Raw genomic sequence first — 23147 nt, forward strand, 5'->3', positions numbered from 1 at the left:
TAACGAGTCAACTTACAATCTGCAATCACCATGGAGGGTTTGTTCTTCAACATAGAGAATGGTTACATTGAGGCTTTGGTACGTGGTTATCGTTCAGGTCTGTTAACGTCAAGTCAATATATCAATTTAACCCAATGTGACACATTGGAAGATCTCAAACTGCAACTGAGTTCCACTGATTATGGTAACTTTATGGCTAATGTTCCGTCGCCACTCTCAACTTCTACGATTCAACGCAAAGCCAGTGATAAGTTATACGACGAGTTTAACTACATTCGTTCTCAGTCTACGGATTCACTAGCTAAATTCATGGATTACATTACTTACGGTTACATGATCGACAATGTTGCTCTGATGATCACTGGTACCATTCACGAAAGAGACCGTAGTGAAATTCTGGACAGATGTCACCCCTTGGGTTGGTTTGATACGTTGCCTACCCTAAGTGTAGCTACCGATATTGAAAGTTTGTACCAGACAGTTTTGATTGACACTCCACTGGCTCCTTACTTTTACGATTGCCTGAGCGCTGAGGATTTGGATGATCTCAATATTGAAATCATTAGAAATAAGTTATACAAGGCCTACTTGGAGGATTTCTACAAGTTCAGCCAGACACTTCCAAGTCCTGCAAATGAAGTCATGGATCGTCTACTACAATTTGAAGGCGATAAAAGAGCGATAAATATTACACTAAACTCAATTGGTACTGAGTTAACTCCTGAGGTCAAACTAGAAATATTCCCTCAGTTAGGAAGTTTGATCCCTTTCCATTTAGAACTTTCAAGAGTTGAAGATTCGGAGACTCTGAAAGGTATCGTTTCTAATGTGGGAACATACAAAGATTTTTTCGGTAGTGATGATGATAAAAACTTAGAAGACCACTTCTACCAACATGAGATGAATCTTTGTCGAGACGCCTTTACTCAGCAATTCACCATTTCAACCATCTGGTCATGGGTGAGGTCTAAAGAACAAGAAGTCAGAAATATTACATGGATAGCAGAATGCATTGCTCAAAACCAAAAAGAAAGAATTAACAACTACATTTCTGTTTATTAATCAATTATCATTTGTCAAAATTGAATAGCCCTTAAATTCATCTCATTTCCGTGTAATACTTGTAGCTGTCCGCAATCTTGTTTCTGTTCACAATTCGACCCGGATAATGCGATCTGATGGTGCTACCTTTAAGTAAACATATCTTCCTGCCGATTTTTTGAACGGTTCTAGTTTCTTCCCCATGTAAGTATTACTGTAGGGACACTGTGAGATGTCCAGGTCGTTAATACTTAGGGAGTTGCTCAACAACATATCTATTCCTTGCCTGGTGACTCTGATACATCCCTTGATCTTAAGATTACTCAGATGCTCGAGTTTGGACAACGCGATCAAAGAGTTGTCACTTACTGCGCTGCCACAAAACGACAGGTTAAGATCGGTTAGCAATGGAAAATTCTGTTGTATGACATAAAGGGAAGCATCTGTAATCACGCAGCAAAAAGTCAAGTCCAGTTGCTCCAAATTTGGGCACGATGATGCAAGAGAAATTATGCTATTGTCTGTAAGGAATGTGCAATCTTTCAACACCAGTGTTGTTAGCTTGCTGAACAAAGTTTCAGACCAAAAAGAAAAGCCGTTATCAGTGATAGAGGTACACCTTGTTAGGTCCAGAGACTTTAATATGTCACTAGCATTCTCAGAAAGGTGTAGCATTGACTTATCTGTCAAATATTTGCAATAACCCAAGTTCAAGTGTTCCAATTTGGGACAGCCAAATGATGGGCTATTATCAGCGTATGTGGATAATGAGGCTTGAGGGTTTTTTCTACCATTGTGTCCAACTAATCGTTCAACGACAACATCACGAACTTTACGGCAATTTGAAAGATCGATGCTAGTGAGGTTGTGTCCAACACTTGGCACAGTTAGATCCATGATTGCCATCGCACTAATGTTCCAACAGTTCTTCATGTTTAATGTCGTTATTGATCCTCTTATTCCCACTTCGTTGATTAGGTTAGAGAACCCTTCGTCTGTGATGTGATAGCAATTTGAAATGTCGATGTGCGTGGGTCTTGACCCAACAAACTTTGTAATCTTAGCTAATATCTCGTCATCCATCAAAGTGTTCCAAGGAGTCAAATCCAAAACACGACAGAGTTTGTCACTTAGATATGAAAGTTGCTTCCATTTAACACAGACGGAGGCGCATTTCATCAGTTCATCCAAAGGCATCAGGTCCATGATAAACAAAAGAATGCTTTCTGGAAATGGTCCCATATTGGAATTGATGACACTGTGTCTCCTTCCTGCATTGACGGAGTTCAATCTCATTCTATGAGCATGTGGGGTGTATTGAAATGTAGGAGTCTTGTGCGATCGGAACGTGTTGATTGATGGTAAAACTGGATTCATTCTTGGGGTATTGTAGTCCGCAACTGGATACTGAACACTTGTATTAGGAGAAATGGCTCTTGGTGAAGGTGATAACAGCATCCCCCCAGGGGATGGAGACCTTGATGGAGAAGGCGTTTTTCTGTTACTTTTGCCATCATTCCACTCATTCCAACCAAAATTTTTCTTGAATACGGGTTGCAGAATAGGTAAAACATCATCTCGATCATCATCGTAAGAATTATTTAGGATTTCTGATAGTTTGCCTGTTTTTGCTTCCTTGACCAAATGTTCAAGTGGAGATCCTGCTGTAATGGAATAGTTTCTGATCTTCCTCTCTCGAGCTGTTCTTTGCATTTCCTCTTTGATACTAGGATAATTTTCTATTATTTGTGTTAACTTTGTTCCTGGCACTACAAGTAATTGTGTGTTTGAAATGGCCCGTATATCTGCACTTCTAGTTGGTTGTAAGTTGGGGCTATTGCTATCATTCAGGCTGAGAAAACTCATTTCTCCAAAATAACTCGGAGTAGAAAGCCTGGCAAGGACTCTGTCAAACTTAGAATCCAGAACTTCTACCTCTCCGCTGATTATGAAGTAGATGTCGCAACCTGTGTCATGTTTTTTAAAAACAAAATTCATAGCTTCAATTTTTTTCAACTCCACAGCAAGAGCCAAATCATGAATAATATCAGAAGGAAGATTATCAAAAACAGGAAGATGTTTTAAAAACCTTTGAATGGAAAAAGAGCGATCTACTAGATCCAAATGACCTTCTGCTAAGGATCTTTCCGTGTTTAGGATAGATCTCAAAGGAGGAAGATTTGGCCCTGGTATTGGGGAATTATCAAGAGCGTTATCAGAAGCCATAACTCCAGAGATGCTGGGAAATACTGCAGGGGTAATGGAAGTGGTGAATGACCTGACGCCAGCTCTTTTCTTCTTTTCCTGCACCGCCAATCGTTCTTGAGCTTCATCCCTAATAATCCGTTCAATTTGGGGATATCCTGGAAGAACTTGATAGAGAGCATCTTTTGTTAAAATCCCTAGAAGAACTTTTGTACGAGCAACAACTGTAGCAGTTCTAGGGCGGTGGAAAAGAATTCCAATTTCGCCGAAGAAACTACCAGCGGCAAGCTCCGCATAGATGGACTCACCATCCATGGAAACTACACCTACACTTCCTCTTAAAATCCAATACATGGCCTTCGCAGTTTCTTTCTCCCTAACAATGTATTCTTGTGGGTGGTATTGGACAAGTCGTAGCTTTTTTGTTAAATCTTTGAAGAATGAGGTTGGTGCTGTCTTAAATAGTGAGAAACTAGATAACACGGCAGTGAGTTCTGGAGGCACAGCGTCATCAATAACTGGCTGTTGCTGTTTATCTGAATAGTTTTCATTCACCGTAGTATTGTGTTGACTAATCTTTCGCCTCTTGTCCTTCGCCTCTTGTTTATCCTTATCTAATCTTCCATGATTTGAAACATAGAAGAAGTGATGGTGCTCCGGCTGAGACAAGGGAGATGGCCGTAAAGGCAAATGGAAATTGTACTCCATTGAGATATCAATGGGTATCGTTTGTAAATTGATTGAAAATGTGGTTTTTCGAAAGTATTGTGGGTTTTAAAATTGGAGTCCTGAGCAAAGAACTAATTGACCCGATTCCGATGGTATTTAGGGACCGAGAATTCTGGACGTGCGTGAACCAATTACGATTTGAAGCCAGGGGCATTAATGTTTTTCGATGCGGATGAGCTTTTCCGCATGCACGAGAGATGATCCTTTGCATGATATGGCATTAAGTTGCTAAGAAGCTAAAAATGATGTTTACAGCGTGGAAAAGATAACACCAAGCCCAAAAAGGCGACTGCTACTATACTCATTGGTATTCAATCCTATTGATAAAAATTTAATTTCTTAGTATCAAAAATTGATTGAAATAGCGCAGGGACTATTTTTCCAGATTCTGCCACAGCCACGCGATATACTCTCGGGTAAATGATCTTCCCTTTTTTCTGTGCATACATTTATGCAATAATAAATTCTAATCTGGTAACCAGTTTGTTTTTCTGTGACTCAGGCGGAAAAAGAAAAAATGACGATTCTATACAGCAGATAGCCCGTAGTCACCCCCGAGGAAAATCAGATCATAACATGCCAATACTTGTCAAAAGTAAGATGTTCATCTATGTACAACGAGCAAAGAGCCATATGAGGTAAACGACTCAGGTCACACTCTATGGAAAAAGTAGGCACGGATAAATTTTTTGATGACGGGAAGCGTGCATGCAACATGCCAATAATAGTTAAACCGCTGATAATAATCTGCAGCAGCTTATTTAGTCCCATGGTGGCAGATCGGAGTTTGCTTGAAAAGGTCAGACAATGTTGCACCACCACAACATTCTCTTTCGAAAGTGGGGGGACTCGGATAACAGTGGTCTTAGCCACAACATATGCAGCACTGACTATGAATCGTCTGAGACAACAGTGCTTTCAAAAAGAAACAATTCTTCAACAGTTTGAGGTCAGCTGATGTCATCAGAATTGATCAACTGGCGTTTAATGGCTAAGCATGCCTTTAAAAAAAATTTAGAATTTAGATAAAGTCCCCATTTTGGGTAATTAATTCATCAGCGCCATTGATAAACGACATATTCTTGATGACCATCCCCTCTTTGAAATCAACTGGAGATAAGCCATTCTTCACTATTGTATTCAGATATAAGTCTGAGTATAGTTGATTCAATAACCCACTGAGATCACCAACGTTCGAGTCGCTTATTAAAATGAACCTCAAACCAGTTGCAGTTTCCTTCAGATGTGCTTTGTACTTTCCGGTTCTGAAACTTTGAAGAACGTTTCCATCGCTTAGCTTCGAACTTAGCCTTGACATGGAGAATATTGCACCGAACAAAAGTTTAGCCTCGTCTTTATCGTTATTCCTATTCACAGTATCTTTTGATGCGGGCTTATGTTGAGCAAAATCCCTATTGTAAATACAATTACCTAAAAGAAGTTAGCATTGGCTAGGTAAGACAACAAAATCGTACTACATACAGTGTCTATCAAATATCCAAAACGAGTAAATCATGAGTGTGAATAGGTGAATAGCTGAGAGAAGAATGTTATGGTTTTCTCGAAAGAGAATTAGTGGAGGGCAGGGGGAGGGACGAGGAGGCAAATAGTATCCACGAAAAGATCATACTAAGTTCAGGTACACACGCTTCGGAGCTGATAAGTTTATCAGAAAAATGCTGGGTACCCAGATGAGCTGGTCCCAACTATTGGATTACACACCGAACTAAGTTTCTACCATCTAACGTGCTATCCATCGTAGCATCAAATTGACTATAAAGGTCGTCCTGCCAATATTTCAATTATCAACCTGCTGCCCCGTAATTGAATCTTCTGGTAAAAAGTAGACCGCCCTTGACGAAAGATCAGGTACGAACAAAGTACATTACCAAAATGGATTATCTACCTGTTCTCCCATTGACATTGTAGTGTCCTCACCAACCAACCACCATTCAAGCCGTGAATAGTGAATCATCAGCTGACTTCTAGTCTCCCAATCACTGAAAACTATTTCTTACTGGTACAATGAATTTTTACTATCAAGGTGAATCATCGCTTAGTATTGACTCCTCGTTTACACAGGAGACAGTGGTCTCAAAGCTGAGGGAGATGGACCTTTCAGTTGTGTCAAGACTGGATGTAGCAAGTAAACATATAGTTAAATTCGAACTACCACCAGATATCACTTTCCCCAATCTGTCGTACTGTTCAATCGGTTTTGAAAGTATGCTATCCGATGGTAGTATTCGAACAAGTCCACTGCAAGAGATAGATATTGACTTTGCGAGCTCCTTCCCAAATATCAAGGAGATTTACATTTCCTGCTGTTCTGAATTGTCCAAAGTTGAATTGTTCCACGGAAAAACCTCCACACTGGATAATCTTTCTATCAACTCAAGCTTTGAGTCATCTGACGCATTCTCGCAAACGTTAGATCATATTTTCTCTCATTGTCCCAAGCTGGCCCAGTTGCAAGTCTCATTCTGTAAATTTGATGGTTCCAATGACAATCGATATGTAATCCCACTCGAAATGTGTCCCCAGCTGAACGATATTTCTATTTACGATAACGTGGCTTTCTCTGAGGTTCAGATTCGTTCTCAGGTTCCCCGCAAGTTGAAACGTCTTTTCTTTCGAAATAATGTAGGTTTGAAGCTCATCAAGATAGACCCTGCAGTGAGCATTGTTGGAATTTTGGCGATCAATGATTATGACGAGGAAACAAGACTAGATGCTGATTGCAACACATATAGCAAATGTACAAGTATCAACATGTCGACCAGTTGTTTAGTAGAGCTCAACTTCAATAATGTTGTGCTTGACCACCTGGTAACATTAGCTCTTCTTCGACCAACTGTTGTTAACCAGACGAAACATGCAGATTCAAAAGAGGAAGGGCAGCTTAGTAACATCAAAGATCTAAAGTTGGAAGAAAAAGTTTTAGATGTTTTAAGTGATCCAAGTAGATTTCCAAATTTGAAAACCATACTTAGTGAGTTCATGCCAGGCATTAATTCCTACATTGACTGCTTAGACCAATTACCTAGCTTAGACATGCTGAATCTGCGTGATAATTCAATTGTCACACCTTTGGAGTTTGTCAAGCCTTCTCAGATATCTTTCCTGACTCTTGAACTTGGCAGATATCCCTCTCTTAAGGTTGCAAACCAGGTAAAGTTAAGGGAGCTAACCATCAGTCTCCTTGATGAATGTTCAATAATCGAGATATCCAACTGTCCGAAATTGGAGAAGATTGAACTTTATGGAATTGAACGAAGGAGCATTTTGTCAGTCAAGAATTGTCCTCTCTTGTCTGTCTTCAGGTGGGAAAGAGTTGACTCCATAGAATCGGTTAGTTTTGACGAAAGTTGTTCAAACCTAAAGGAATTATACATTGAAAACGAAAAACCTTTCAATATGTCCATTCCCGACATTGCTTTGAAGAATCTCAAGTCCATACACTTGGGGGAGATACACGAGTTGTCAGGCAGTTTTCCGAATCTTCAATATCTAGAGATAAAATCGGAATCACCCTTCAAACGACTGGAATTAAGAGATACTACGAATTTAAAAGAATTAATCGTTCAAGGAATTCCCAACACCTTCAGCATAGACGACACTTCCAGCGTCTCATTTGTATCAACTCCAAAAGAAACAGAAGTTCACAAGGTGTTTCAAAAGCTTTTGGAAGAAATTGCTAACACAGATTGTTTAAGAAATTACTCGATTCTAGATAAACTTGATGACTCGCTGGAGGTGACTGGGACGTTTTTCGGCGGTAAGTTATTTCAAAAAAGCGACAAGAAGCTTTGCTACTTTGAGGAAGAAACTCAGTGCCCTATTTGCTTAGATCAGATGAGCGAGGAATGTGTCATTCTTGGGTGCGGCCATGCTTCTCATAAGAAGTGTATTAGAGAACTATTGGTGGAGTCAGATTGCTGCCCCGTTTGCAGCAAGAGCACCGAGACTAGAAAATTAACACTCGATGCATACTAGAAGGTGTTATCTCCCCTTATGTATCAGGTGTCAGATTCCCCTCCTTTCTACCCCTTATATAGAGATAGTGATATCAATAAAAATAGAGGTTATAGAGATTGTACTCCGGATAAATCCGAACTCGCTCTTATCTCGCGAAATCTGACATATCAGACAGGGTAGTCGCTTAATATTTTACTTAGATAAGCTTGCCAGTCTCGTCTCTGAGGTTCCTCTCCATAACTGTGAATTACATGAACAATAAAAGGAATAGTGACGAGGCGGGCTCATCTCTATCACCTAGTACTCCTGTTGTTGAAGAGTTTAGGAAATTGAAGGCATGTGCTCGATGTCACCGACTCAAAATACGATGTAAATTCGTTGACCATTCCTACAAATCCTGCGTGAATTGTTATACAGCCAACTTAGAGTGTTCCATGACGCTTGATCCTACTTTGGCCACAGCTAAGCCAAGGCCAAGGAAGAAAATCAAGGCAATGGAGAAGCAAAATGCTTTAAGTGAGTTGCACTCACATCTGGATTTAGGGCTTCAAGCCCTCAATAACCTGAAGAATGAACATAGTGACAAAGAAACAATAGAGAAGGAATCTACACACCTATTTTTGGCTCAGAAGAAGCTAACTAATATGATAAACTTAGTAAGCCATGAAATTACAAGTAGAGCAACCAACTCTTCTGAAGGTAAAACTGCCTCCAGTGCCAATAGTATGAAGGAAGGTGTTGTAAGAGCAGTACCCAAGTTACCCTTGATCCCCTTTGAAAGCAACATAGTTAGGGAGATTACCAAACTAGGTCTAATATCTTTGAAGGAGTGCTCTACCCGGTTTAGCTTTTTCGTCAATGAAATGTTGGAGTACTGGCCCTGTGTGAATCTCTCGCTATATGCAGATGATTTTGAGTCTCTTCTGGATAAGGACCCGTTATTATTGTTGGGATGTATCTCTGTTACATGTCTTAATAATCCTGATCTACATGACACACTGTTGTACTACTTGGAAAGAAATCTAACGCAAAGGGTGACAACTACAGGAGACATTTCGATAAGCATCATCAAGATCTATACAATCCTATCACTTTGGTCTTCACCCCCAAAAAGATGGGGCTCATACAAACACCAGCTTAACTTATTGACAGCGATGAATCTTACCCTGTGTCTAGACCTGGGCAATGAGAAGTTCAGAAACAACAGCAAAGTCTTAGAGAACAGTTCAGAGGAGAGAGAAATCATCAGAACTTATGTCGGAGTGTACTGTTGCTGTTCATCTTTAGCTCTTTCTCTCCCTCGTTTTAAAGTTGTTACATGGAATGACAGTTTTGACCAATCGGTAAAGCTACTGCTAATGGGAGAGACAAACCAAAATGATAAGTTTTTGGCATATTATGCACAGTTTTTGAAAGTTGGACATGACTACTTCACCATATTCTCTCCTGATCTTTCGATGGGTACACTTATTACGGACATTGAGCAGTTGAAGTCGTTGTGTGAAGAATTTGAAAGAGCAATCTCTAAATGTCTCGCGTCAAGTGGTTTGTTATCAGGATCTTGCAAGCAAAGATTTCTCATTTCCATCATTTATTATCAAGTTTTGATGTGCTGTTATGATTTTATCGTATGCAAAGTCATATTTCAAACATCTCTTTTTTTGCACTACAGTGAAGACCATTTTTACTTATCCGTACTAAATAAGTTGATCCGATCTGCTGAGAAAATTATTGATAGCTTCTTAAATATTTGTGAACTATCAACTAATTTCCCCACATTTTTTTACTATCGGCCGATGCATGCTCTTGTCTCGCTGATCAGGGTAAGATTGCTGGTTGTGTCTCAGAAGTTGAATTTGGAGATCGACGTGGAACGGGAATACGATCGAATCAGTCAAATCATGAAGACTATCTCCAAGAAGTCACTTGTTGCCAAAAAGATGTCAACAATACTTTCGATAGTACAAAAGTGGATGAAGGTCAGCCACAACTTTACCCAGCATGGATCTGTCAACTCAATGACGGTTCTACTTGATGAACTTGGCACTGAGCATGCAGTTGAAGTGCTTAAAGAGCCCACGATAAAATGCGAGGAAAGTTCAAAGCCGAGACCTTCATTAAGCTTCGCTACATTGGCTCCACCTCTTTCTGACGATACCGGGAAAGAAAGCAAAGCTACGGATGAAAATCGTATCCTAAACGACATATTTCAGCAGATTGATGATGATATAAATTCATTCTTTCCTTCTTTGCCCACAGACCTCAACCAATGGGATTTCAATAACGAGTATCTAGAGGGAGACATTGAATCAATGTTTAAAAATGACAGCAACAGTCAATTTTGGTAGTGGAGGGATTGTTCTAAACTATTTACAGTATAAATGTTGGTCAGTCTTTATTTATGTCTTAGTAGCATGATATCTCTTTCCCCTAAAGCCAAATATCTGCTGGTTAAACTGGAATACCTCTTGGGGGTTAAGGTCATTTAGCTCCCATTTAGTGGAACCAAATAGGTTAGATCTCTTTTCAAACAAAATATCCAAATCTTTGTCGTAGTTGTTCAACAACCACTCATAATCGTTATCGATATCTTGTTGATGATATCCCGTAACAAAAATTGCACATTTGGAATCCAGCAAACCTGGGATTGATTTCTTCCACTGATCATTGGCTTCTTTGGAAGAGAGACCAGGGTGGAATAAGAAAAAGCAGTCTAAGTATGGGTCATATGGAAAGAAGTCTTGAGCCTCATGCAATGTGTGGAAATATTCTGTATGGTGAACATAACAAAGGTTCTCATCATATCTCTGGACAACTGGTCTGGGGTTATAGACGTATTGAGACTTATCCTTATCGTACAGACATTCGGGGCCAATGAAATGCAACTCAAAAGAAGTTTCAGGAAACAGATACGAAAGTTGTTTCCAAACGTGGCCAGGAAGTTGAGATTCAGCTCTTGCTCCCAGAATAAAAAATCTCATAGGTCTGTCTTTCAAGGGTGACGATCTACTTTCTGGGTAGAGAGTATAACGCAAAGCAGCCAAAGATTTTAGACCTTCTAAAGTGACGGGACCCTTCGGCTGTAACAAGTACGGAGAGTATTGATGTAAAAGAGAGGCAATAGTCATCGGATAACTCAACATCTTTGTAACTGCCGCCAATTGAAACTCGGTGTCCATAGAGAAGAATTCTCTGGTGTAAAAATAGGTGTCCCAACTTGTTAGATTAATGATCTTATCAGGATGCTGTTCTTGAGGGAAATCAAACTCTGGGAATTGTCGTCCGCTTCTCAGATCATGTTCGTATATATTAACTTTCTTCAAAATGTTGTAACGGTGTGATTGATGGTACTCTTGATCTTGCTCCCAAGCTTCTTTGGAATGATGTGTAGGAATTCCCGAGTAGGGACAAGTAAACTCAATATCCTTACTAGTGACTGGACACAACGCTTTAGCTCTGATTGTGGCAGCTCTTTCTCTCAGTTGAGCTGACGGGGAGCTTTCCCAAGGATGAAATCTGTTCTCCGGAGTGGGGTCATCTGGAGAATTAGGAGGATCGATGCACAGCACAGTTCGTATAAACGATCCAATATGCCGGGTCTGGCAAGAGGCAGATTGAAAAGCCATTCGATTGATCATCCTTGTTGGTGTCAACATTATGATCATTTGTTGGCTTGTAGTTATCAATTTGTACTGAGTTTTCCTTTTTTCATTGAAAGCCCGAAAAGTCGTGTCGTGGATAATCAGGCTTGAAGGAGAGTGAAAGAAAAGTCAAGGGAGCAAAAAAAGAACAATCTATCACGTGAGCAATATGGGGCCTTCGATTTCTTGCCTATCTATCTTTCAATCCTCAATTATAAACCATCGTTATAATAAGTTGAGGCAGAATGGTACATTTATCTGTTCGTGTCTGGTCTTCTTCTGATGCCCTGGATGAAGTTACCAAAAGATCTTACACTGTCGATCCTTCGGCTACAATTCTCGATGTCAAAACACTAGTATGGCGTTTTTCCCCAAATTTGAACTTGGTTCCACGGTGTCAGACAATGAAATACCGATTTCAAGTTTTGCAGGATGATTTGGTGTTGGACACCCTTCAAACCAGAGACGTAAGTCTGGAAGTACTAGTCGATGCTTCTAAGAAGGCTGTTGAAGAACCGCCAGTTAGTTATCTCCCTGTTCGATACGTATTCGACTATCGATTCTCACTAGATCCCATGGATAGCAGAGTACCATACAGAGGAATAATCGGATCAATGAAAACATATGTAGCTGAAATGGTTAGGCTAAAGGAGGAAAACATTCTTCTGAAACTGGAAGAGAATGGTGAGCATCTGGATCCTCAGAAACTGCTCAGTGACTATCTGGGACTAGACCTCCCACCAAAGGATTACACCTTAGTGATCAAAGTTGAATCGTTGGTGCCTTTGGAGGAGCAATCAGAGAACGATCATTCGATTAATGTGATTACGATAGCAAACAACATTCTAGAGGATAATGTATTCAAAGTTGATCTTGAGCATACAACTATCGGGGACTTGAAGAAAGAAATGACACATCGATACATCCCACAAGAAAAATACGGATTTTCCCCTCTTGACCCAAATAGAATAAAGGCCATTGCTTTGGGTAGGTTGCTTCTGGATGAGGAAAAAGTGGGCGAAATATTTGACTTTGACTCACTCACTCAACCTTCGTTCCATGTAGTTATCTCTGCATTATCTGCGGAGGAGAGAGATGAGGCAAGAAAAGCAAGAGGCAATGGAAACATAGAGTTAATAAGTAACACTCCACTGACATCATCCTCCAACAACCCGGAATCAAATCTTAAATTCACTGTCTGCTCCACTAACGGTGAGTATGGCACAGTGGAATTGTCCACTGACCATTACAGAATATCAGATGAGAATATTTCGTTTTCCAGAGATGCGATTCGACAGATTGAAGCTACACTGGGACATGGGTTAATCCTACCAAGAATTGAAACTGAGGTTATTAGAGAAACCACAAGAACTGAGGCTAGGCCTACGCATGATGCAGAAAACCCGGAAGAGCTGCCCCAACGTCAACCAGAGCATTATCCAGGACCTCCCCTTGCTCAACCTGTTGGAAGAATACGGCAAATGGATTTTTATCTAAACATCAATGGACAGCAAGTTACTGCGGAAGAGTTGGCGGCATTTTTCAGCTGGATGAATCAATCATCAAGAGCACTTTATACAGGTGCAAGACGAATCTATGAGAGGAATACGCATAAACGTCTTTTCAAGTTACTAATACTAGTTTCCAAACACGTCCTCATCTTCAATCTATCCGTCTATATGTTTGGACTAAATCACGAGATATCCTATAGTTACATGGTTATCTTCCTGCTGCTATTTGTTCTTTCAAGAAAGGACATTCTAGACCAAGTGCATACTATTATAGTCGAAGACTTACCTGAATCCACCAATAGAACATTGACCACAGTGACTGTTGGATCCAGAACAATAGGACATGCTGTACGATTTGCAAAGGAGGCTCTATATCAAAGGCTCATTTACCTTGGCATTGGAAATAACAGAGAAGGGCTGATCGATCCCCTGGCATCTCAACCATCAGAAGAGCAGCTAGGCAGTCTAAGGAACAAGATTCAAATTGCGTTGCAGGATGTATATCTAGCGGTTATTTGCATGTTTCCAGGTATTTACCAGACTTTCAATGATCAAATGACCAGTAGGAGGAGCATAAATAGCGTAAGTAACTGAATGGTTAATGAATTGTGGTTTCACTTGGTCAATTGGAACTGGGAACTTTGCAACTTGGTGGCGCGACGATGCAGCAATTGGACATCAAGCTAACTCATTTGTAGGCCATTCCGTCTTGCTCATCATTCCCTTGAGGCAATTGGTTTTCCACACCCCTTACTTTCATTGAATAATTAATTCTCATTAAATTACCTCGCAACCACCTGGGTCGGTCGATTAGGTAATCTGTTAACTAGATAAGAAGGATCTAGTACGTGGTCGTACGCGAAACTTTAATAAGCAAAGTCGGCCCAGATTTTAACTGTCCCGGCTATATAAGGAGTGAGAGTTCCCCTTGGACGCCACAGTTCTTATTAACATCAGATCTTTCTTTTCGACTTAGTACAAGAACAGAATCACAGAAACTAATAGCAATGGCTCCAATTATTCAGAAACCAGCTCCATTCTTCAAGAAGACTGCCGTCGTCGACGGTGTTTTTGAGGAAGTCTCCTTGGATCAATATAAAGGAAAGTGGGTCCTTTTGGCTTTCATTCCTTTGGCTTTCACTTTCGTCTGCCCAACTGAGATCATTGCCTACTCCGAGGCTGCCAAGCAGTTTGCTGAGGAGGGTGCCCAAGTTCTCTTTGCCTCCACCGACTCAGAGTACTCTCTGTTGGCTTGGACTAACGTCGCTAGACAGGATGGTGGTCTAGGCCCAGTCAACATCCCATTGTTGGCTGACACCAACCACACTTTGTCTAAGGACTACGGTGTTTTAATTGAGGAGGAAGGTGTTGCTCTGAGAGGTATTTTCCTGATTGACCCTAAGGGAGTTTTGAGACAGATCACTATCAACGATCTGCCAGTCGGAAGATCTGTTGAGGAGTCCCTGAGACTTCTTAAGGCCTTCAAGTTCACTGACGAGCACGGTGAAGTTTGCCCAGCTAACTGGCAACCAGGTGCTGATACCATCAAGCCAGAAGTTGATGCTTCCAAGGAATTCTTTTCCAAGTCCAAATAGATAGAAATAAACTAGAATAGTTAGATTAAATGTAATCCACATTTTTACATAAATGTACTGTTTTACTCTTCTAGAACAAATGCCCTCAACTCTTGATATGCTTTCTCCAGGTCGTCGTTGACAATAACTTTGTCATGAGCTCCCGTCTCAGCATATTCTAACTCAGCTTTGGCAGCGTCTAATCTTTTGCGAATACTCTCTTCTGTCTCAGTGCCTCTACTTACCAAACGCTTTTGCAATTCTTCAATGGAAGGAGGAGCTAGGAACAGAAAACGGGCATTCAAGTTGGTGTTCTTTACACTCTTGACACCTTGCATATCAATATCCAAAATGCAAGTCTTTCCCAATTTGCGTGAAACATCATCCACAGCCTTAATCGTAGTTCCATAGTAGTTCCCGGAAAACTTGGCCCATTCTATGAAGGCGTTTTCCTTGATCAGAGACTCAAACTCGTCAACAGAACAAAAGTTGTAATGAACTCCGTTCTCTTCACCAGGACGAGGACTTCTCGTGGTGTTTGAAACAGAAAATCCATATTTACTTGGAAATTCAGCAAACAGCCTTTTCAAGAGTGTAGATTTACCCGTGCCAGAGGGGCCAGAAATAACTATTGGACGAGCCATTTGCCACAGTTCGCAGATAATGATGGTTTAAACCAGCTAATGTCAAATATTTTTCCAACGACGTGTATTGAGTGGTACACCGTTAAATGGCAATGTATGAGGAAGTCCTTTAGGTTGGTCAAACGAAACGAATATCCAGCATCAATGTAAAGAGCAGTATACAATCTTTTGTTCCACGTATAATCTCTTAGTTTCAATTCTTACAGGAACGTTCATTGCCGGTCAACTCGCTGTTGATCATAGATAGGGTCTCTTCTGCAACTAGAAACAGTCTGCGATAAAGATGAAGCGCGAAAGGAATTGGCTTATTGATAGAAAGAATATTTAGGCCTCACTCTCAATCTCTCCTACAACTGCACCTTCTATCTTTTGTCTGTCTTACCACGGTAGTTCATCCAATGTCAGACAGAGTTCATCTAATAGGAATCAGTGCCCTGTCATTGTTTACTGGCGCTTGTTTGGGTGCCCTATGGGTACTTAACTCCCCTTCATTAGGCACTAAATCATACACATCCGGAAATGCAAGAAGTAGCCCCAAGTCTAAATGTCAAACGCCAGCATCTTCAGATTACTTGTCAGACTTTGAGCACACAAGTGGCGAGTCTAGTTTTGATGAGGTTGACGACGAATCAGTGGAACTAGCTGAGGAAGAAGAGTATCTTGAGATTGATTCCAAGCCATTGAATGACATCCCTGGCGAATGTAAAATGGTGTTTGCCATAAGGCAAGATCTCAAAATGGAAAAGGGGAAGATTGCCGCTCAGTGTTGTCACGCTGCAGTTTCATTGTACAGAATGATGTTTCAGGGAGAAGTCTCCAAGAATTTGGATCTTCTGAAGAGATGGGAGTCCTTGGGGCAGGCCAAGATAACATTAAAGTGTCCAAATCAAGACGAGATGGATCTTTTGTATGCCAAGGCCATTTCTTTGAATGTTAATGCTTATATAGTGCACGATGCTGGAAGAACACAGATAGCTGCTGGAAGCGCAACTGTGCTAGGTTTGGGACCAGCACCAAACTCAGTTCTGGACCAGATAACAGGAAACCTCAAGTTATATTGACAGCCACCCCAGTCATTTTCATTATTGGAAGGGGATACTAATGGGATATTTAGTATATAGGATAGGTTTTTATGAAATGCATCTATGAATGTGCACTGCTCTTCTGTCCGTTCATGTTTAGTTGTAGCGAAATGAGACTTTTATGATCACTCTCAAGACACATTCTCTGGGTAAATACTATCAACACTTGTCCCTCTCCAATAGCCACTCGTATCATTGATAGGAGAGCATTTGAAGCTCTTGCACCTTCAAAATGTATAATATATGCCCTCGGCTGTCTATGCGGTGTGGCTTTCACCGTTCGGGTGTCAGGTGTTCTAGTTCATTTTTGGATCCCTTTTTCAATTCCAATGAAAGGGTTAGGAAAGATGTAAAAGAAGGCGACAAGATGCGAGGGATACCGATTACCATAAAGAAAGGAGGCGATGTAAATCTGGAAGAGGTTTCAAAACACATTCAGCGTCCGATATATGCAAACACGATGGGTTACTATGGGGTGTTCAAACTTGCCAAAGTTTTCAAATCTTTCATACGAAAGGAAAACACCCTGAAGAGTTTAATTGTTCCAACCAACTTGAAGAAAATTGAGCTAAATAAGCCTGTTGATATGGGCTCCTTGGTGGAGTTTAATGTAGGTGACCAGGTTCGTCTAGGAGTTGTCATAAAACCTCCATTGGGTCATTTCAAAGTCAATTTGGTCTCGTTTGAAGTACTGACGGCAGAGGGTAAAATACTGGAAACGACACAGAGTAGAACAACGTTGCATGTACCTAATTTCGTGGATGCCTCCTTTTTGTACAGGATTAAAAAAGACAAGAGCTATACGGAATATCAACAGGTTCAATATGCCCTTATTTCATTAATCCATTTTACATCTCACGGGTTGGAAATTACAATGCACAGGATAAACGCTTTTGCAATTCCTTACAGTCATCTTTCCAATAGAGATGAATGCAACGCTGTTTCTGTCCTAAAAGTGGCTCAGCTTTTGCCAGAAACGGTATTTCCTACAAGTATCCTCCGCCCATATGCTTTGATATTAGCATCGCATATTCACATGACGAACGAGCCTCTTTATTGGCAAGTTCACACAAATCAGGATATCCTTTCAAGGACCTCAACGTCTAACTGGGATGTTAATATCAATTCCAGCAGAACCGTTTACATTGCCAATTCAAGGGAAATGGTTCAGACTCTGAGACAGGTTCAAAAATTGTCCAACTCGGAACTGAAACACTTTAGAAACTTCATTAATGGAGCAATATCAAGATCTTCTGAGAGAAAATCATACATGTTCAAAAAATACAGAACTATTCTGAATTTTTTGAAACATTTTATTGTATATCCTCATGACCAGTTGAAGTTAACAGTGTCGCAAATATTGAAGCAAACGCTATTAGAGAAAACAGACCTGAAAGATATTGACCAGAAATACATTTATCACTCCCTGCGATCTTTAGACATTCCATATGAAGGAATTCTTAAAGATAATTTCATTCCCGACCCATATCTCTCGGCAACTATGATGGGACACTTAAAGGAAGGACTGCATGCTACCACACTAACTGACATTAAAGGTGTAAGCCCCCAATCAACCAAAGAAACATTAACTAGCAAACCATGGATTGACAAGTTACACGAGATTAGAGAATATCAACACAAAGTTACACAATCCACTACTGCTTCCAAGAATCTGAAGGTATATGCATTACCTTCGAGGTATCTCGCCGATATAGGATACTCAGAATACTCAGAATTTGCCATCTCTTTGGAGAAGATAAACTCCAGAAAGTGGATATTCAATGTCCACATCCCTGACGTCGTAAGCTTCATTGCTCCCGATTCACAGTTCTTTGAGAATATGGTAAACAAGGAGCAACCGCTGATAGGTATCCATCCAAAGTCAGAATATATTAAACAGAGATTGACCTATGAAAACTTCCAACTATGCAACGGTTCGAACCATTTCTTTCCAACTGATTGGATTCCTTCTTTTGCCTTACGTCCAGTTTCTTCTCAAATATCATTAAATTGTTTGACCTTGAGCTTTGTTTACTCGCCTCACGAAATGAACTGGGATTCAGTCCGCGTTGAATATAAGACTGACAAGATCAACAATATTAGAAAGGTCAGTTTAGAAGACTTGGTTGATAGTTTGACTCATGGCTCTGGTTTTTCTTTGTTTCAACAGCAAGAAAAAACAAGCCTGTCCAGTGAAGACAAAGAAGTGTTATCGGATTTCCAGAACTGTTTAATATCAAAGAGACTATCAAGTCACAAGAATGGTTCTATAGACACATTTATGGAGAAAGTTCAACCCGTGGTTAGTGTCCATCATCCTGAAAATAAAACAACAACAGAGATCAGCATGCTGAAGAGCTCCTCGGAGAACACTTTTCTAGATTTGTTTATTAAAGATGTTGACTACTTGACCTCAGATCTGGTTGGAAGTTATGGTAGCAAACATGGATTACCTATTTTTACTAGGACTCAATCGAAGAAGAAGGACGTTGCCAACGAGTATATTAGGCAAACAGAAGGTCAGCCCATAGAAGACGGTCGAACTATCGAATCAAAAAGATCCGTTCTCCCAGATTACACAGCTACTAGTTATGAACAACTTATTATGGAGAGGGGATTCAATGGAGATATATCCATGACAGCTTATGTGTCTGCTCTTCAATATCTACTGCCATCACAATTACAATTAACACCTGGCCAGAACGTTAAGCTAGGGATGAAAAATGGAAGAGTAAGGTTCTTAGGCTGCTTTCAAAGCTTGGAAGTGTTGACGAATCATTACCAATTGCTTAAAATTCACATAAACGAGTTTGAACAATTCAGGGAGCTCATCGACGTAAAAGGATACTATTCCAGAAACCTCTCACAGATATCTAAAAAGCTAACTATCCAAGATATTCAAACCAAGGTGGAAACATGCACTACGTTTCTATCATGGTTGGAGACCCGTAACAGACGATTTTGGATACTCCAATGGTTAAAAGCCAAGACACACGAACCGACTGAGCTGATATTTTACAAGTGCATCATACTGGATACGTGTCGACACCCTGACATTGCCAGGGCGTATTGTATTGAGTTAGACATTGAAGTCCAGATGGTTCTACAACCTGGGATGGAGGCAATTGTTGGCGATCGTCTTATCATGACATCGATAGTGTATATCAGCCCTATTGAGGGAATTTTAGTGATGAGATGATGGCAACCTCAATACTCTAGAACCCTCATCTGTAAATGACATAACATAACTAATTATAATAATTGAAGAATACTTCATTCCGGTTCCTCGTACGAGTGGAAAATGACTACCCGCCTTCCCCCACCCCACACACCTTCCCCTTCCAGTTCCTTGGCCCAACTGACTCTAGCGGTTTTGCTCTCTCCCATTTTCCTTTCTTTTTTTTCGCTAAACACTGCACGAACAAGGTGGTATCAAGATAGAAAAAAAAAGTTGGACACAGTTTGACACCGTTCACAACACTAAGCATTTTCTTGTCTTATCATCATTTTATTTGCCATCAGAGCATTCTATCATTCATTCGTGTTATTAATCCATTGATTACGCGTGTGTAACTTAGAAGTATTACTTGATCCTCCCCTGAAACCTTAAAAGAAAAGGAGAAGATTGAAAGAGAAAGTTTAATTGTTATTTTCTGTGTTAACGTAGTATAAACAATGGGTCAAATACTTTCGACTCCAAACGTAACGAGGGAACAGTCGTCTGATCAAGATGAGAAACTTTATTATGGTCTCTCTTGTATGCAAGGGTGGCGTGTATCTATGGAAGATGCCCACACGACAATCTTAGATTTGTGGAAACAAGAGAAAAACAAGAAGTTGGGCAAAAGCGATTATGCCGCACTTTTCGGAATCTACGATGGACACGGAGGAGATGAAGTAGCCAAGTACCTGGGAGCCAAGTTCGATGACATTGTTACAGGTGCATACGACGATAACCAAGAGAAAGGGTATGAAAGTTGGTTGACAAGTGCTTTCTTGCAGGCCGACAGGCAAATGTTGAGTGACCCTCAAGCTCAGTACTTTACCAGTGGATCTACCGCTACTGTAGTGGTAATCGAAAATGACACCCTCGTTTGTGCTAACGCCGGTGATTCCAGATCTATCCTATCGGCTAATGGTGCCGTTAAGGCCCTATCTTTTGACCACAAACCCAGCAACGAAGGAGAGAAGGCTAGAATAGTTGCAGCCGGTGGATTTGTTGATGTCGGTAGAGTCAATGGTAATCTCGCCCTGTCCAGAGCCATTGGTGATTTTGAGTTCAAACGGGCAAATGATCTTCCAGCTCATGATCAGGCTGTCACAGCACTTCCAGACATTATAGAGCATAAGATAACACCCCAGGATGAGTTCATTGTCTTGGCTTGCGATGGTATCTGGGATTCTTTGACATCTCAGCAAGTTGTTGATATTGTTCGTTATTACGTTAAGGAAGGTAAGCCGTTGGATGTCATTGGATCTGAGATTGTTGATATCTGTTTAGCTCCAGACTCAGCTGGTTCCGGTATTGGTTGCGATAATATGTCTATCTGTATAGTAGCTTTGCTACAGGGAAGGACGATTGAAGAATGGTATGAATACATGAAGGAAAAGATTCCTGATAATTTGATCAATCCTGGTGAACTTCATCTGGATCTGTATGCATCTACTCTTGCTGACAAGAAGATTTGGATTGAAGATTTAGGAGGATACTCCAACAATAGTGACGATAAGAGTTCCCATATCAGTGACGACAATGAGACGACAGGTGATACCAAAGATGAAAATGAGCATGTTAGAGATCTTATTGATGAGCTCCTGAACGATGAATCTGTAAGAGGAGACAATGGTCATATCTACCTGGATAAGGTCAACCCTGGTTTGCTTGCCCGGCTATTAAGAAGACCTTCACCAAGTGACGAGCGAACGGCTGAGGGAACTTCCGTGTTAAAGGAAGAAGACACCGATGAAGATGAAAGCAAGTAGAGCAACCATGCACTAAAGTTGTAATATAACGTGAAACCAATGAGTATCTTTCAGATAAAACGAAAAAAAAAAATCTCAAAAAAATTATACGATATTATCTACTATTATTATGTAATAAAGACTGATCTACTTCAATCTACTTTGAATAACTTGCAGCTGTTCTCGTAAGTCGTCTGAATTATCTCCTCCTCTGGTATCTCCAGCAATTTGGCCATCACTTGAGCTATAATCGGCATAAAACATGGCTCATTCCTGGACTTAACTACTGGTGGTAGTTCGCTTGGGTCCTCGTTCTGAAACTTTGACAATTTATCACTATTTACCATTCTAATTGGCAGTAGTGGATGATACCTCTTCAATGGTTTCTTCGAATTGTTGCTAGGTTTCTGTTGTGTTTCTGTGGAAGGTTCCGAGGCAATCAACGAAAAGCACGCTGAAGATTTCTTTATTTCACACCAGGGAGCATCAGTTTCTAGGTGTAGTTTTGAAAGAGGGATACGTTTCACCACTTCCAAGTTTTCCTCTGTTTTAAGGGAGCAACCGTTGACACTGAAGTCGAGTCCCAACTTCTCTAGTTTTTCCAACTCCTCAACGGATCCTGTAAACGAATGAATAACACCGGTAGTATTTCTTAATTTCAAACCATCCGGACGTGTACCCTCTAGGAAAGGCTTTATGATAGTAATAAAATCGTCACAGGCAGCTCTCATGTGAAGGAACAATGGCAAATCAAATTCACAAGCTAGTTTTAACTGTAGCTCAAAATACTTGCATTGGTCGCTCTTTGAAGCATGGTACAATCTATCGTAGTCTAGTCCTATTTCTCCAAACGCTTTCACTACTCCTTTATCTAATCCCTTTCGAATCAGATCTCTCAATTGGTCGATGTGACCAGCTGGATCTTTGGAAAATTCTTTTACACTGCAAGGATGGACTCCAATTGTACAATAAGGTTTCAGTGAGTCTTCATCTTTGACTTCTTTGTACTGACTAAGTCTAGCTTTGAATTCCTCGTAGCAGCTTTTATATTCATCTATGATATCCAATACTTTGCCCGACTCTTTCAAAGATGAACCTGTGATCAAAATTCTGTCAACGTTATTGTAGTTCGCCCGTAAAAGGACGTCTGGAAGATCCTTATCGTGATAATGTTTATCCCTGTATTTTCCATGGAACATTGAGTCCGTCAGGTTAACTCCAATATCAAAAAACCTTGGTTTGAGAGCCATCTTTGGTGTTATTTTGAGTAGCCGGCTTGATCTTATAGTCATCGTGTTGACTCATCGCGAGATGTTGAATTTTTTGACAGGAAACTCAATTGATATTATAAATTATAGTGATATAATATATAGAAAGAATGTTACTTTAATAGTGAATTTATCATTACTCGGGACATTTCCGTGTTGGAACTGATAACTGGATTAATGGATACCGAGGGAAAAAAATAAATTTAACACGTAGAATACTAATTTTTCTGCTTGTTTAAAATCCACCAATTTATATTAATAAAGAGCGTTACAAAGCTCAAAGACTTCAGAGAGTTCAAAGGAGGTTGAGCCAGGTTGAAACTTTGAAAAATACTCTAAAGGATGAGCTTACAAGTTTTTCTTAGCAACTTGCGGATTTAGCTCAGTTGGGAGAGCGTCAGACTGAAGAAAACTTCGGTCTCAATAATCTGAAGGTCCTGTGTTCGATCCACAGAATTCGCATTTTTTTTTATTTTCAATCTCATAACTAATTGATTTGCAATCATTACAAA

The 23147-nt window shown here is 40.3% G+C and overlaps 13 protein-coding genes across 13 annotated transcripts; 8 read left to right on the forward strand and 5 right to left on the reverse strand.

Moving 5' to 3' along the window:
• Positions 1-30: 30 nt before the first annotated feature.
• PAS_chr2-2_0227 (Subunit d of the five-subunit V0 integral membrane domain of vacuolar H+-ATPase (V-ATPase)) lies at positions 31-1062 on the forward strand (the record flags this gene model as incomplete). The annotated part of the gene is made up of 1 exon (XM_002491925.1): positions 31-1062. The coding sequence occupies one exon, from the start codon at positions 31-33 to the stop codon at positions 1060-1062; it is 1032 nt and encodes a 343-aa protein (XP_002491970.1).
• An 87-nt stretch (positions 1063-1149) lies between these two features.
• PAS_chr2-2_0226 (Hypothetical protein) lies at positions 1150-3954 on the reverse strand (the record flags this gene model as incomplete). Its single annotated transcript, XM_002491926.1, has 1 exon — positions 1150-3954. One exon carries the CDS (start codon positions 3952-3954, stop codon positions 1150-1152), a length of 2805 nt encoding a protein of 934 aa, XP_002491971.1.
• A 1042-nt stretch (positions 3955-4996) lies between these two features.
• Positions 4997-5491, reverse strand: PAS_chr2-2_0224 (Component of the TRAPP (transport protein particle) complex; the record flags this gene model as incomplete). Its single annotated transcript, XM_002491927.1, has 2 exons — positions 4997-5406; positions 5458-5491. The coding sequence occupies 2 exons, from the start codon at positions 5489-5491 to the stop codon at positions 4997-4999; spliced, it is 444 nt and encodes a 147-aa protein (XP_002491972.1).
• A 509-nt stretch (positions 5492-6000) lies between these two features.
• On the forward strand, positions 6001-7971 carry PAS_chr2-2_0223 (Hypothetical protein; the record flags this gene model as incomplete). Its single annotated transcript, XM_002491928.1, has 1 exon — positions 6001-7971. One exon carries the CDS (start codon positions 6001-6003, stop codon positions 7969-7971), a length of 1971 nt encoding a protein of 656 aa, XP_002491973.1.
• A 233-nt stretch (positions 7972-8204) lies between these two features.
• PAS_chr2-2_0222 (Hypothetical protein) lies at positions 8205-10301 on the forward strand (the record flags this gene model as incomplete). Its single annotated transcript, XM_002491929.1, has 1 exon — positions 8205-10301. One exon carries the CDS (start codon positions 8205-8207, stop codon positions 10299-10301), a length of 2097 nt encoding a protein of 698 aa, XP_002491974.1.
• Positions 10302-10352: 51 nt separating this feature from the next.
• PAS_chr2-2_0221 (Nuclear encoded protein required for translation of COX1 mRNA) lies at positions 10353-11609 on the reverse strand (the record flags this gene model as incomplete). The annotated part of the gene is made up of 1 exon (XM_002491930.1): positions 10353-11609. The coding sequence occupies one exon, from the start codon at positions 11607-11609 to the stop codon at positions 10353-10355; it is 1257 nt and encodes a 418-aa protein (XP_002491975.1).
• Positions 11610-11839: 230 nt separating this feature from the next.
• Positions 11840-13699, forward strand: PAS_chr2-2_0475 (uncharacterized protein; the record flags this gene model as incomplete). The annotated part of the gene is made up of 1 exon (XM_002491931.1): positions 11840-13699. One exon carries the CDS (start codon positions 11840-11842, stop codon positions 13697-13699), a length of 1860 nt encoding a protein of 619 aa, XP_002491976.1.
• Positions 13700-14112: 413 nt separating this feature from the next.
• Positions 14113-14700, forward strand: PAS_chr2-2_0220 (Thioredoxin peroxidase, acts as both a ribosome-associated and free cytoplasmic antioxidant; the record flags this gene model as incomplete). Its single annotated transcript, XM_002491932.1, has 1 exon — positions 14113-14700. One exon carries the CDS (start codon positions 14113-14115, stop codon positions 14698-14700), a length of 588 nt encoding a protein of 195 aa, XP_002491977.1.
• A 62-nt stretch (positions 14701-14762) lies between these two features.
• Positions 14763-15323, reverse strand: PAS_chr2-2_0219 (Guanylate kinase, converts GMP to GDP; the record flags this gene model as incomplete). The annotated part of the gene is made up of 1 exon (XM_002491933.1): positions 14763-15323. The coding sequence occupies one exon, from the start codon at positions 15321-15323 to the stop codon at positions 14763-14765; it is 561 nt and encodes a 186-aa protein (XP_002491978.1).
• A 398-nt stretch (positions 15324-15721) lies between these two features.
• Positions 15722-16384, forward strand: PAS_chr2-2_0218 (One of two (see also PTH1) mitochondrially-localized peptidyl-tRNA hydrolases; the record flags this gene model as incomplete). The annotated part of the gene is made up of 1 exon (XM_002491934.1): positions 15722-16384. One exon carries the CDS (start codon positions 15722-15724, stop codon positions 16382-16384), a length of 663 nt encoding a protein of 220 aa, XP_002491979.1.
• A 280-nt stretch (positions 16385-16664) lies between these two features.
• PAS_chr2-2_0217 (Hypothetical protein) lies at positions 16665-19604 on the forward strand (the record flags this gene model as incomplete). Its single annotated transcript, XM_002491935.1, has 1 exon — positions 16665-19604. The coding sequence occupies one exon, from the start codon at positions 16665-16667 to the stop codon at positions 19602-19604; it is 2940 nt and encodes a 979-aa protein (XP_002491980.1).
• A 476-nt stretch (positions 19605-20080) lies between these two features.
• PAS_chr2-2_0216 (Type 2C protein phosphatase) lies at positions 20081-21388 on the forward strand (the record flags this gene model as incomplete). The annotated part of the gene is made up of 1 exon (XM_002491936.1): positions 20081-21388. The coding sequence occupies one exon, from the start codon at positions 20081-20083 to the stop codon at positions 21386-21388; it is 1308 nt and encodes a 435-aa protein (XP_002491981.1).
• A 131-nt stretch (positions 21389-21519) lies between these two features.
• Positions 21520-22659, reverse strand: PAS_chr2-2_0215 (3'--&gt5' exonuclease and endonuclease with a possible role in apoptosis; the record flags this gene model as incomplete). Its single annotated transcript, XM_002491937.1, has 1 exon — positions 21520-22659. One exon carries the CDS (start codon positions 22657-22659, stop codon positions 21520-21522), a length of 1140 nt encoding a protein of 379 aa, XP_002491982.1.
• Between the last annotated feature and the right edge of the window lie 488 nt (positions 22660-23147).

The sequence above is a fragment of the Komagataella phaffii genome, chromosome 2 (genome assembly GCF_000027005.1).
Source record: "Komagataella phaffii GS115 chromosome 2, complete sequence".
Taxonomy (NCBI): Eukaryota; Fungi; Ascomycota; class Pichiomycetes; order Pichiales; family Pichiaceae; genus Komagataella; species Komagataella phaffii.